Raw genomic sequence first — 13,886 nt, 5'->3', positions numbered from 1 at the left:
ATGCCGGGGCCTGCCTGTCCGTCACAGCCCGCCGCGCTCTCCTATTGGTCGCTGTGCCCCGTGCCGCATGGGGGTTCCGCCCCTATCTATAACGGGGTTTACCAGCACCTTCTCAAGGGCGCTGCTGTGCGCCTCAACCACACTACAGCGTCACGCCTTCCCCGCCTTTCGCGCCTGGTTGCGCGGGCAGCGTCGTCCTATTGGCTACAAAGAAAATCCGTCAGGCCTCGCCCCGCCTCAACGAGGTGAACTTCGTCGCCCATTGGTTCGGAACGGTGTCGGTCAATCTCCCCGCTCCGCGGAGCCAGGCCTCGTGGTTGATGGACTGAGCTGCCATTCAGTTACCGGCCCGCCTCTTTTCCCCTCTCTGGGCCAACCGACGTCCGAGTGAGGGAGAGCGGCGCTCTCTGATTGGTGGAGCTGACTCCCGCCGGGCTAGGCTGCGCGCCGGATATATCTAGCCGGCGGCAGAGCACGCCGTTGCGTGAGGTGCTTCTCGTCCGCCGGGCAGGCCTGTGGTCAAGCGACGCCTCCCGCTCCCGTCCCGCTCCGCCCGCAGGTGAGGGGGAGGGCCCGGGGTGGGTGGGATGGAGCCTGCGGCAGGGCCGCTGTATCGCGGGCACGGCTGAGGGCCGCGTGCACCGGGGCGATCCCCTTTCCGTCCCGGCCCCCCCATGCCCCCCCCCCCGCAGCCCCCGGGGTAGGCCGAGGCCTGGAGGGTGGTTGGGGATGGAGATAGTGCTGCGGCCCCCGCTCGTTCCCGGCCCTCACCCCGCGGTGAGGCCCGCCCGGCCTAGGCGCGGCTTTGTGGGCAGCGCGGCGGGGAGGGCTCCTCCGTGAGGGCTCCGTGCGGGGGGCCGCGGGCACGCAGCGCCCTCAGGGCCTTCTGAGGAGGGCGCGGGGCTGATGGGCGCCGTTCGGGAGTGGTTACCGGCCGTTGGGGCGGGGGGGTGGAGCGGGCCGGGATTATGCGCATCGGGATGCGGGCTGTGAGCTTTGTTCTCGGCTCTGCGCGCTGCGTGCTTTCCTTTCTTCCTTCCTTTTTTTTTTTTCTTTTTTTTTCTTTTTTTTCCTTTTCCATCCAATGCCTTTTATTTTTCGGTTTGTTTGTTTCTGGGAGGAGGGAGGAGCGCTGTGAGGTAACCCAGCGCCCGGCTCGGGGCTGGACGGGCTCAGCGCTCCCTCCGGGCCGCGAGCGGCGCGGTGCCACACGCGTGCTGCGTGTTTGCGGGGCCGTGCCCGGCGCTGGATGGAGGAGCGCGGCACACCCCCGCTGCCCGCATGACCTTGGCTGGGCCGGGGTCGAGCCAAGATTTAAAGCAGTGCTTGTGCGAAGGCTGCTCAGCCTCCTGCAAGGCCCGAAATGCGTCTGGTAGAGCGGGGGGAACAACGGCGGAAAGGTTGGGGTATCATCCATGTGCGCTTTGCTTTTGATCTGGATGACCTTATGAGTTACTAATTTTAACGGGGATACCTGATGGCCTCTTTTGTTAAAGCTTTCGTACACGTAGAGAGCATTCATTGCAAAAACAATGACTTGTTTTTTTTCCCCACGATTGGCTGGAAGCAGCATTTGCAACAAGCCGCCATGTTTCCAGGGCATGCTATTTTTGTCCAGCCTGTGCTCCCCAGGATGAAGTGACAGCTTTAAGAAACGTGGACGGTGCTGTTGAGCTCTGGAAGCTCACGCTTTCGGGTGCCCTGAATCGAATGTTATGTGTTGAGTTGTTTTCAGCCAACAAAGCTCTATGGACAGGCATCAGAAAGAGGAGGGAGTGCAGAAGCTGACAAAAAGACAAAAACTGCACTTGAGTTTGTTTCTAAAATCTTCCTTTTGGCCTGGTTTTCACTTTTTATTAAAAACTTCCCTTTCTGTAAAGAGGAAGCCTAATCATTTTACTAAAAGACAGTGCCATGATAATTTTATGGTGCTTTTATCAGTGCGTGTGCTTCCCATGAACTGGGCTCACCTCTTCTAGAGGTGTTTGAGTCAATATATTCAGTGAAGTTAAGTCTTCATTCAGTATATTTTCATCAGTCAGTGTATTTAGAGAAGTTCAGTACCTCATTTTTGAGATAAAAAATGGCTTAGTAGACCTCATAGCAAGATATAAGGTTAGTTCTTAGCATTTATTTGATTAGGGGATGTAGATCTTGTGCTTCAGAAGTCACAGAGAATCTTCGTGATAAAAAAAATCTCTAGGTAATCATAGTTTAAAAATAAACTTGTATACATCAAATCTGGCTGTGAACAATCGTTTCTATTTCTTGAGTTGTTGGAAATAGAAGACTGACCTTTTTTTAGTGTATTTTCTGAGTGTGAATCTGGTTGAAGCTAGAGAACGCAGTTAAAGTAAAGGAGAAGACCTGGCAGGAAGCTCTTTGCTTTAGTCCCGATTTCTGAGTATTTATCTATAGTCTTTTGAGAATGTATTGCAGAAGTTTGAGTTTGGTATCGCAATCTACACTTCATAGAAACAATTAGTTCAGGAAGAGCCAAACTACGATAATGTTTTCAATAGGGCTATCGTTCACTTTCTGTAGTGGCTGAGGGTGCATCTGAAAGCTAGTTCAGAATCATGGAATCATACATTCTATGATCATAGAAAACCAGTAGTTTCCTTTTTCTCCTTGCAAATGGTTATAACAGTGTGTGCTGAGGAGCATACTGCAATGAAAATGCAATAAAGAAAACAAAATTGGTGTTACTGTATGTACTTATTGATAGTTCTGTTGGTCTCTTTTGAGAGAGCATTCATGAGATTAACATAAATGGCCTGCTGGAAAACAAAACCTCAATTGTTGTGGTTTAATATTAAACCTGAGCTTTTTTTGTCCATCCAAGCAACGTGACGAAGGAAAAATCAAAGAGGAAATCAAAGTAGAGCAGGGCTTTGGGTGGTACTTGTTGTTAGCTGTAGTCTGCTGTATTTGAAATAAACGAAACAGGGGAAGTGATAGTTTTGCCTAGAAGAGTGGATCCTTTCTATGGATGCCTATGTAAAATATCCAGAATTGATGTGAAGCAACTGGCAACGAAACTCTTGTGGGAATTAATAGTCCTGATGATCTTAAGCCACCTCACTGAGTAATTAAAACTAGTGAAATGCTGCCCCCAGCAATGACAGAAATCCACTGACCAAAACCCTTTATCTTCAACTACTGTGAGAATGCCTAGAACTTTGCAGGCAGTGAATATTCTCGTGGTGTGGAGTCCTAGATTTGCTATATTAAGACTGGATCTCTTCCAGAAAGGCATAGCTGGTGGAGTACTTGCTTTGAGAGCTCGGAGATGGTGAGCTGTCAGCTATGGAGCTCTTCACAGATTTGTACATTTCTTACTGAGGCAAATGTGAAATACTGAATTTTGAAGCATTGGTGGCCATTTTCCACTTCCTTCTGTATTGCCTCATCCTGTTTCTACTTCACCTTATGGTTGGTTGTTATGCTGATTTTTGTTTTGATAATAAACGCCTTAACTAGGTATGACGTTTAAGGATGGATCAGTCTGAGTTGGCTGATACACGTGTCTGAGGATTAACAGTCTTCTGTAGCAAAATGGACAGCAGTGCAGTAGTTGACTCTTGAAAGGATTCTGTTGCTTGGCATGTAGAAAGCATTTTGTTAAGTCTTAATTCTTGTGACTTGAATCCGCATGGGAGTGAGCTTGAATTTCACAGTAATATCTGTGTAGCTAGGTGTTCTAATCGGCTCCATCTGACTGCTCCTGAGTAACTTTTCCTTTTTACGTTGAGAAGCTGCAGTGGAGCCAAATGGAAAAAATGGCAGAGCTAAGAGAAGAGGACTGGACCTGCTGCCAGCTGCGTCGGGTTGTTGCAGCAGCTCTTGGATGTCAAAACAAAACGTGTTCTAATGGCAAAATCATAGGGTTTAAGTCGCTACTTTATAGAGGAGCAGCTTAGAGAGCAGTATGGGCTCAAAGCTGACTGTAACTTTTCATTAAGGAGATAATTGATTAACAACTCAGATTATCGCTATCCCTTAAGGATTAAATTTTCATGGCTAAAATGTGTGGAAAACCAATTCTTCTTTTCACAGAATAAGTGAAGTTGGAATGTGTCCAGTTAGATATGCAAATCCTTCACCCTGGTTGAGGTGAATGGCCTCTTTGGGAGGATCTGACTTTTTGGATTAAAAGTGTAGGAATATTTCTGTGAACTTTCTAGACTTTGAGGTTTGACAGAACTCAGATTTTCAAGAGGAATTAGTTTTGGATTTCTGTCAAATCACAAGGGATGTTTGCTATAATGCTTAATGCAGTGTAGCTAACTTGTGGTCATCTGAAGCGTACTAATTGTGCTCAAGGCAGATTATCTTAGTTTTCTGCATCAAGTTGCTATACAGCAGCCTTCCTTAGCTTGTTTTATTTTGGTATCAGGACAATTTGAGTTTCCTTCATTGAAGTAAAGCAGAGTATAAGCAGCCCAAGAAGCATTCTAGTACAAAGAGGAAATGGAACGAGGCATGCACCACTTGTATTGGAGCTGTTTGCCTAACACTGCATCCCTGGTTACAGCTTCTCAGTAGTAAAACTGTATATCCAAATATGCACAAAGGACTTCAAAGGATTTAGTGTATGTGGAGGTTGTTGTGATGATCTTGGGGGGGACTCCAGATTGTCTTGGGGTACTCTAAAAACAATGGCTATTTACAGACCTGTATAGTGGCACCTGTTGCAGGCAAAAACTGGCTTTTGCTGCTTTCCCAAGAAGATTTCCCCCTACAGCTATTGCACTTCAGTTTGTGCCTCTGAGACCGTACACAAGTCTGTTCTCAATAGCTGAGTCCTCCCTCAGGAGGAATTCAGAATAGTAGCTATCAGTTCAGACCTCTCGTGCGTTTTGGGCCTCTAGAAAGATCAGGGATTAAGATGTATAGTTTGGTGCCTTGGTATTTCTTTAAGTCAATATGTATTAGATATTAGGAACCTAAATTTGTGTGCGTCCTGGAGCTTCCCCCTTACCTGTTTTGTGCCTCCTTTATGCAGGGAGTGATGTGCAACTTCTGGTAGCTTGCTGAGAGATGAAAACGTTCCTTGTTCCCCTATCATAAATCTGTAGTGCACGTTACTGAAACGAAAGTAAAGAATATGCCTGTGAAAGTCAGTGTTGTTATCTCTTGGTGACATAAGAAATAACTTGGCTGGCTGTCTTCTAATTTGGAGTACTATTCCCCAGTGGTACAGAACAGCAGAACTTCCCAAGAAGTAATGCTAACTAGGCTAGTGGCAGTGTGAAGTGAGCTGCTCTAATAGTTGGCTGTAAGATGTGACCTGTTATGGGTGTGAGGCAGCTGTAGTAAACATTACCTCTACAATAAAACCTCTTTCTTGATGGTAGTTTTAAGCAGGAACACCAATGCTTTTGCTGAAGGGTTATCCCTCTATGTATAGCAACTTCACAGTTTTTACTGAGTAAAAGGAATGATTGTATGATATGAAATAGGAAGTTGGAAGCCACTTGAAAAAGCTTTGAAAAGGAGGAGTGGGGAAAATACAGCTCGTGGAGTAGACTGTACATTAAGGAAAAGGAAAGTGCTTTGTGGGTAAGGACTAAAAAAATTGGTGAGAAACACTTGTGATATCCCTTACCTGTAAGTTACTATTTAGATTCTAAGTTTGATCCCTTTGTGTCCTTTCCCTTTTAAACAGAACCTAACTTGCTGTCCATCTTTGCTCTGTAAGTGGGCCTTGATGCTCCTACTTACAAGGGTAGTATGTACTTTGCTGTTCTGGTTCACTATTCCTTAGTGTATGGGTATAGATGCTGCTCTCAGTTAGCTTCAATTATTATGCTTTGGGTGGTCTTTGTATTCTGTTCCTCTGCTTTTGATCTTAACGTTCTTGAAGTTGCATTCCTCCAGAAATGTCACTGTTCATTTAGATTCTGACTAATAGCAGTAAAAATCACAAGTTTGTCTCTTTTTTTGCTTGGCAGAGCTGAACATCATGGGAAATACTGGATGTTGACTGGAAGCTGTCAGACTCCATCACATCCTTGTACTTGTGGCTCATACTAAAGTTTGTTAGCAAAAACACAGGCTGACTTCTGGAATGACAGCTTTTCTGCAGCAATTCATGGTGTATTTGTATTCTTAGAGTGTTGAAGGGGCTGTGCATTGCCCCTGGGTGAGGCTTCCCATCTGCCCTGGCGAGCAGGGGCTTTTCAGTACTAGCATGGGCAGTGTTGAATGTAATTCTCAACAACCTTTTTCTAGTTTTGTAATGGAAACATTTTATTTACAGGTAACATTGGATACTTTCTTATTCTGGTTGTTTGGATAGTCTGAATAGGAAGCAGTTAAGCTTTGATGTGGAGTTTTTTTTGTAATGATTTGTCTTGCAGATGGTACAATGCCTAGCTCTTCTGTGGTGTCCTTCATTGGTATGTGTCAAAGACTTTAGAAAGTGGTTCAGATGTTGCTCTGCCTTCCTGCAGTATGTTAAAGCACAGAGAAATATGTCTGCCTGAGAATGGCACATGCAGGTTCCAGACTGATTTTCAGATTTCAGCTCTTCAATGCCTCAGATACTCTGAGAAGCACTCCCTCTTTGTAGGTAGCATGGTGGTTGTACAGAAGATGCCATTCTTTATAATAAATGGAGGAATGGCTGTTTGGTTTAAGGATCCAGATCTGCATCTTGAAGGCTCATCTCTGTGATATATTTTGGACTGTATGCTGCTTTTCCTCTTTGAGGAGTACCTGCTTCTAGAATTTCCTAGTCAGTACTTACTTCCCATTGACTTTAATTGGTGTTCTGAGATTACTAAGACCTGAATGCTGATCATCTCATGAAGTTTGTTCTTCAAATGTTTCATTATTCTTTAGACAAGTTATCCCATCACTGAACTCTTAGCACTTGCCTGCAGTGTCTTGGCTCTGTGACATAGTGCTGCCTCCTAAGGTGATTTTTCAACTAGAACACTTTTTCTCTGATTCCATCAAAATATCAAAAAGAAAAATAGGAGTAGTTGTGGGCAGGTATGCAATGGCCTCTATATAAAATGCAGGCTGTATTGCTCTTTGTGACGCTGTACTTCTGAATTGTGTGACACCAGTAATGGGATTCTGACCTGCTAAAGGATATCAGTTTTGAACGTTCTGTTGCCTACTTATTTGAACTGCTTTTTCAGTACTTATTAATAGTTTGGTCTTGAGGTCAACAACAGGTAGTCCTTTCTTCCTTCTCTCCCTGAAATAGTTAAGACTGTTTTAAAATAAGAAGGGCATCTCACATCTCAGTGTATCTGATATCTTGTTTTTAAATATGCATTTCCTTGGGAAGGTTTACATTACTCTTCCTACTTGAGAGAAAGCTGGTGCAATGATCTAAATCCCTGGATGAGACAGGCTCTGGAATTTGCCTAGTGATGCAAGTTTAGCTTGTTTGTGTTTCATTGTTCACTCTAATGTTTTGTATCTCAGTTCACACAGGTACTGGCTCTTTTTTGCTTAATCAGCAGCAGTAGCAAATAGTGGTCATGTAAAATGGTGGAGAGTGGGAATTAACTGGAGTTCTTTCCCTTTGTTGATTAATTTCTCCTGTAGGTCATGCCTGCTGGAAGCATATTGGAGTGCTTTCATCATTATTTGTTCTAGCTGTTTTCTCTTGTGCAGAGCAGCAATCCTATCTGTTTCTAATGCTGGCCACTCTATATAGATTGTGGCTTTAAACACTCTCACCCCTAAGCATTTTAAGAAATGCAAAATGATACTTAACAAAACCTTATTAACTGTTGATGAAACCTTTTAAAGTCCAGCAAAACTGTCATTTACCAGCTTTGTACTGTGATGTGCTTTGATGCAGGCACCTCTCTTCCACATGAGCTCATCCAGGTGTTTCTTAACTCTTTTTATGTGAAGGAATTAATTGATATGAAAATAAAGGAGTAGTGTTGCAGGAGGAGTTTGGCATTCCTGGTTTAAATGGGAAAAATCTCTGTATAGGGAGCACATCAGTTACACCATATTATGTATGTAACCTTTCTATGTAAGGTAAAATTGCAGAAATGAAGGATATGAATTCTACTTAGGAGAAGCTGATTACAGCATTGAAAGCAGCATAACAGCTCTGATAGTATCTTAGTTAGTTAAACCTGTAATTAAAAGCGTGGTAGGGGGGAAACTGTTTTGGTGCTCTGTAAAATGCACCAATTTGTTGAGAGGCTCATTTGATATTCTTGCTTATGTAGCACACCAAGAGCCAAAAGAGCTTGTGGAACTGCTGTAGGGTTGTTCCCTGTGTCTGCTGTGTAATTGTTCCATTTGAGTGGAATATGGTGCACTGTAGTAATTTTGTGGGCTTTTGGATGGACTGCTGCTTCTGTTGGAATAGAAGTTAAAAATGCACATGTAAAAAACAGAACAAAGACACGAGGATGATATGAAAAACAAACTGTGGCCTGTTGGGAATGGGCTCTAACTTAAAAATTGTACTCGTCTTTGTTAGTACAGTCGTTTTTATTGACAGAAGATAATTAAAATCCCAGTGTGCTTTAGGAAATGAGATTTGTTTTATTTTAGCCTGCAAGATTTATTTCAGTGAAGTCTGGTGTTCTGGCTTGCCACATTAATTGAGTGGGTCCTGTAGTCCCTGGTTGTCCTGAGAACCTGAACACTGTAGTGTGTGTTAGAGTTGTTTGTAATACATGGGCAGTCTTATAGAAACAAGATGGAGACTTGACTTGAGGTTTTTTAGATGTAGACAGCCAATGGTCAGTTGATTATTTTTTTTTTCAGTTTTCTCACCAAATTACTATACAGTAACCAACTTGCTAGCTGTTCTTTGACCTTATTAATCTTGTGGATGCTAATGGGTTCTGTGGACCTAAATCTAAATTAATACACCATTTGCATAAATGGCTCTACTTTACATAACTGTACTTTAGAAATTCAGTGCCTAGCATTGATTTTCTGCCAAGTAGGAGCACTGTAACAGATGGTGGAATTTTCCACCAGCCAGGTGATAACCACTGTAAAGGAGGTATTTGTCTTCCCCTAAGACTCCTGGCTTAAGAAGTGGCATCACTGCAGAATTGTTTGGATACATTTGCTGTAATTTGAGTTATTCTCTGCTTTATATATATATATATATATATGGAGTAATATGAATGTGTGTTTCTGAATGGTCTTTAAATCACCAATTTTTCAGCTCTTCCTGTTAACACCCTTTCATCTCAATTGACAAAAATGTGTGGGTAAGCTTCTATCAGGAGTAATGCAGTGATAGTCCAGACATTTGGTCCTGTCACATTCTGTGCAGTATCAAATATTTGCTGTTATTTGTAGGTCAAGGAATAGAGGAGCAGTAAAAATTGCTTAGAGTAGTAGGGAGCAGATATTATCTGGAGGTGCTTGGCATGTATCATTCAGGTTGTGCTGGCTGGAGATCAGGAACAGATGGCTGCTGGCAGAATAGCAGCAGGTGCAGCAGGAGTGAAAACAGATTGCTGTCCTCTGATCAGATCATACAAAGGCTTTTCCCGTTTCTTTTTGGATTTTTACGTGAACTGGGCACACTGCTGTTCTTTCTTGTGTGGCAAGAGTCAGTTCTGAGAGGGCTTCTTGTGCTTTTTCTCCACTTACAGTAGGGAGATCCTTTATATAAAATTTTTGTCTTAAAATATGAGATGTAATCACAAGCCACTGCCTTCTGTATGCCTTCAGTGCGGTGCTGGAGTAAGTCAACAGCACTGGGATGGAAGTGTTGGTGGGTTTGTGCAGGTGAGCTGTTCAGATCTGAGTGCTGCAGGTAACGGTTCCACATCAAGTGAGGAGGGTAAGCTTTGTACATTCATTCAAGAGGAAATGGGAAAACAATCTGCAGAGGAACCTGATGTAACACTTAACAGAACTGAGTAGGAAGTCTTCTGGACATCAGTGGGAATGAGCTTAGATTCCAGAGGGGTCTTTGTAAAGGAGTGATGCACTGTCCATACCCTCACCTTCAACCAGAAAAGAGGAGCAAACAAGCAGTTCATGAATGTTCTTTTATATGGAGCTGTTGTGCTCGGTGATCTGAGGGGATGTTGTAGGACTGCTTTTTTAAGAGTAAACTCATGGCATAGGGGCAAAGTTTTAAACTTCTGTGAAGCAGTTCAATTTTGGTTTGCCAGTTAAACCAACAGTCTAAACGTGAAGGTGCTGTCTGTCACTTGTTCCCACTCCTTCAGGCTCCTTCTGCTGCTTGCTGTGATAGTGTTTCGGAAGCGCTTTGCAGGAAATGGCTGCATGAGGAAATAGCTGTGGTGCTCATAGCTTACCCTTACTTTCCCCATGGGGTAACACCTGATATTTTGTAGGGATCTTATTTAATGTGCATTTGAAGGCAGTCAGTTTCATAGATGTGAGGGTTTAGTTGCTTCAGTCCGTGCTCAGTCTTGGACATCTGTGTATGTAATATACTGTGCTTACAATTGAAAGGTTTCTTTAAAACCACAGATACTGAGAACTTCCTAAAATGAAAGTGATCTGCAGAGTCTGAGCATCTCTTGCAGGGCAGACCCAGCTGTGGCATATCACTTGCTTCATGGTTAGCTCGTGAATATATGAAACCATGGAAAGCTTCTTAGTATATTGAAAAGTCTTCAGTTGCGGGTAATTCTTGGTCTTCCCTGCTCTGCACACTGTCCTGTAGGTGGTATTTCCTTGTCTGCTATTGATGCTTCCTATTGAAAGAGTAGGAGTTTGTGTATGCATATGTCCTCTGGAGTCTGTCAGATATTTCTCCCTTGTATTTAAATTCGGAAGAAGTGCATTTTAAAGATAGAATGAGTAGTCTATGTATTATTGTAGTCTTAAAGTGAAAAGATGGTGTGAATAATTCTAGTCTTTTTGTGTTAAAAGCAGAGCAATAAATGTCAATGAATGAAGAACACTACCAAATGTTGGCTTAGTAATAGCATTCTAATATCTTTTCTTTAAACCTTTAAAACTATGTACCAATTGCTATCTCAGGAGGTGTACTGTATCACTGCATAGGCAATTCATGTTGACCGTTGCTCGCTGTTTGGAATTGCATCCTCAATTTTTTTGTATGTTCTGCCTCAATATTGCCTTGTCTTTTGTTTACTGTATGTTTGGTGTTAGACTATGGAAGAAGGGTGCCAGACTTAATTGGATTCAGCTTTACATGAAATGCCAAGACTTCTTGTCTGAGGTACAACAAATACAATGAGAAAGCATCATACAACATACTGGAATGAACTGGAGCAAGGCTTAAAGCAATACAGAGGAAAGGCAGTCCAAATGAAGCAAGAAGGGAACAGATGATACCTATGGGCAACTATTTACCCAGGATAAAGGATGCTGTCTTGTACAGTGACAAGAGAGCTTGTTCCAGCATAACTGCCAAGGCTTGTGTTCTGTGGACTCCATCAGGGTTGGTCTTTGTTAGCTTAGCTTGACTTCTTATTTCTAGATAGCACTGTTACCACTTGAGGCTTCTTGATTCAGCTCAGCATCCATTCTGCTACCTTTTGGTATCACGTAACAGAACACAAAGCAGAAAACCTAATTCTGCTTATACTAGGAAGCTGTGTTAGGAATACTGTGGTGCTTTTTTTAACCAGTTTGAACAGTTTGTACAAATACTTGAACAGAAGAAAACAGAGATGCATACTCTGTAACCTTTCTACAAAGACTTCTTTCTTACAATTTAGGTCTACTGAAATAAGATAGAAGGTACCTAGATCAATTTGTTCTTCAGTCTGGGAATGGCACCGTTCATCTGACCTTCTGGATTTAAGTTATAGTGGACTTGAGTTCAGGGGAAATAAGGGGAAGAGCAGCATGCATTTGTTTGTAGTGCAGTAACTTTGATATAATCTGATATTCTTCCAGTGCTCTCTGCTCCCAAGCAGCAAGTGCTGCACCGCTGACAAAAATAGATTGCACTTTTTCTGACCTTTTATAAATGCCCTTAATACAGTAGCAAAGGCTTTACTTTGAAACATATGACTTTTAATTCTGATTGTGAAGTCAAGTGAGGTAAGTAGAACTTGGATCAACTGTAAATGACTTAGCTACTTAGCAAATCCTCTTGGAGAACCATGCTTGTTTGCTACCTGCATTTTGCTGAGGGCACGTAGGAGGACTAAATGCTGGAATGCTATGAGGTAATGTCCCTTGCCTGTTCAGCCTCTCCCACCACTGGTTTGCTCCCCAGCAGTCCTCTGCCTCTCTTCAGCACCAAAGATTGATGACTCTGAAAATACATTGGTTAAACTGCTTACTCTGAAAAACTGCTAATAGGTTTTGGTGTGTGCTTTCTACTGTGATTATGTGGCTTACGCTGTCTGTATGAGAACAGCAACACAAAAATGCTTCTGTTTGATAGAGCTTTTGCTTTTCTTTAGCTTTCAGTTGACCAAAGAAATGGTGATGGAGAAGCCAAGTCCCCTGCTGGTCGGGCGGGAGTTTGTGAGGCAGTACTATACTCTGCTGAACCAGGCACCTGACTATTTGCACAGGTAAAGCTCTTGCTTCACTTCATGATCAGTTTTTGGGTGATTTCCTGAAATTGTATGTTAAAAGTCAGTAAATAAACTTATTCTGTTGTCTTAGCTTCATTTTTGAAGATAGTTGCATTTCATTTCATTGTGCTTTGAGGTGGTGTTCAAGCAGTTTAAAACCTTCCTTCTAATCTCAGGAACTGTTAAAAGACTTTTCAGACCTTTTTTTTTTCACTTAAATGGACAGCTGACCTCTATTTGGCTGAGAGAAAAGTTTAGGACATATTGTGAACTTGAGTTCCAGATTTTATCTGCTGTCAGAATGTAGTTCCATGATATTTGGCTTCAGCTTACAATCCCTAGTTATAAAATGGGTAACTTACCTGCAGTGCTTTAATTAATGTTGACAGACACTGCTTCTTGCCTCAAAATTTAAGCCAGAGCTTGAAGGATGCCTTCAGTGTCCTGTGTGTTCAGGGTACTATGTTTCTTTATAGCAGGATAAGGAGAACAGGGTCCACCATCTAGTTCTTATGAGAGACTTCAGTCTTGGTTGTTATTGCTTGGGTACCTGGCATATCTGAACACTACAGCTTACACAGGAGCACTTTCTTTCCAACAGGTTTTATGGAAAGAACTCTTCCTATGTCCATGGTGGCTTGGATTCCAATGGAAAACCTGCTGATGCAGTCTACGGGCAGTCTGTAAGTATTTGAAAAAACTTACTGTCATTTGCTACTTTCTTTTCTCCTTTGTGGTTGACACACATATCCAGCTGTGATTCATCCACTTTGTCAAGTGGCTTTCTGTAGAGAAACATAGTGGAAGGAAGGAATGTCATTCAGAGGGACCTCAGCAGACCTGAAAGATGGGCCTGGGTGAATCTAATGAGGTTCAACACAGCAAAGTGCATGGTTTTGCACTTGGGCCGGAGGAATCTCAGGTGTACATAAGGACTGCTCCTTCCAGTCTATAAGAGTAGCCCTGCAGAGGAGGACCTGGGTGGGGGTCCTGGTGGATGAGAAACTTAACATGAGCAAGCAGTGTGCTCTTGCAGCTCAGAAAGCAAGCGGTATCCTGGGCTCCATCAGAAGAGGGGTGGCCAGCAGGGACAGGGAGGTGATTGCCCCTCTCTGCTCTGCCCTTGTGCATCCCTATCTGGAGTACTGTGTCCAGGTCTGGAGCCCCCCAGATACAAGAAAGACAGAGCTGTTAGAGAGGGTCCAGAGGATGGCCGCAAAGATGATCAAAGAGCTGGAGCACCTCCCCTACAAAGGCAGGCTGAGAGAGATGAGCTCGTTTAGCCTGGAGAAAAGAAGGCTGTGGGGTGATGTAATTGTGGCCTTTTGGTACCTAAAGGGAGCCTATAATTGGGAGGGGAGTCAACTCTTTGAAAGGGTAGATAACCATTTC

General features: G+C 43.2%; 1 protein-coding gene across 2 annotated transcripts in view; it reads left to right on the top strand.

Annotated features, from left to right (window-relative positions):
- Positions 1 to 479: 479 nt before the first annotated feature.
- Positions 480 to 13,886, top strand: part of G3BP1 (G3BP stress granule assembly factor 1) — a 21,056-nt gene continuing 7,649 nt past the window's right edge. For both annotated transcript variants that reach the window (XM_015293783.4, NM_001006150.2), the window contains exons 1-3: positions 480 to 559; positions 12,378 to 12,491; positions 13,096 to 13,177. In XM_015293783.4, the coding sequence (XP_015149269.1) occupies positions 12,397 to 12,491; positions 13,096 to 13,177 (177 nt within the window). In that variant the 5' untranslated portion in view covers positions 480 to 559; positions 12,378 to 12,396. The remainder of the gene's footprint in view (positions 560 to 12,377; positions 12,492 to 13,095; positions 13,178 to 13,886) is intronic.

This window comes from Gallus gallus, chromosome 13 (assembly GCF_016699485.2).
Source record: "Gallus gallus isolate bGalGal1 chromosome 13, bGalGal1.mat.broiler.GRCg7b, whole genome shotgun sequence".
Classification (NCBI taxonomy): domain Eukaryota; kingdom Metazoa; phylum Chordata; class Aves; order Galliformes; family Phasianidae; genus Gallus; species Gallus gallus.
The sequence above is the reverse complement of the archived record's forward strand: the minus strand, read 5'-3'. Positions and strand labels throughout refer to the sequence as shown.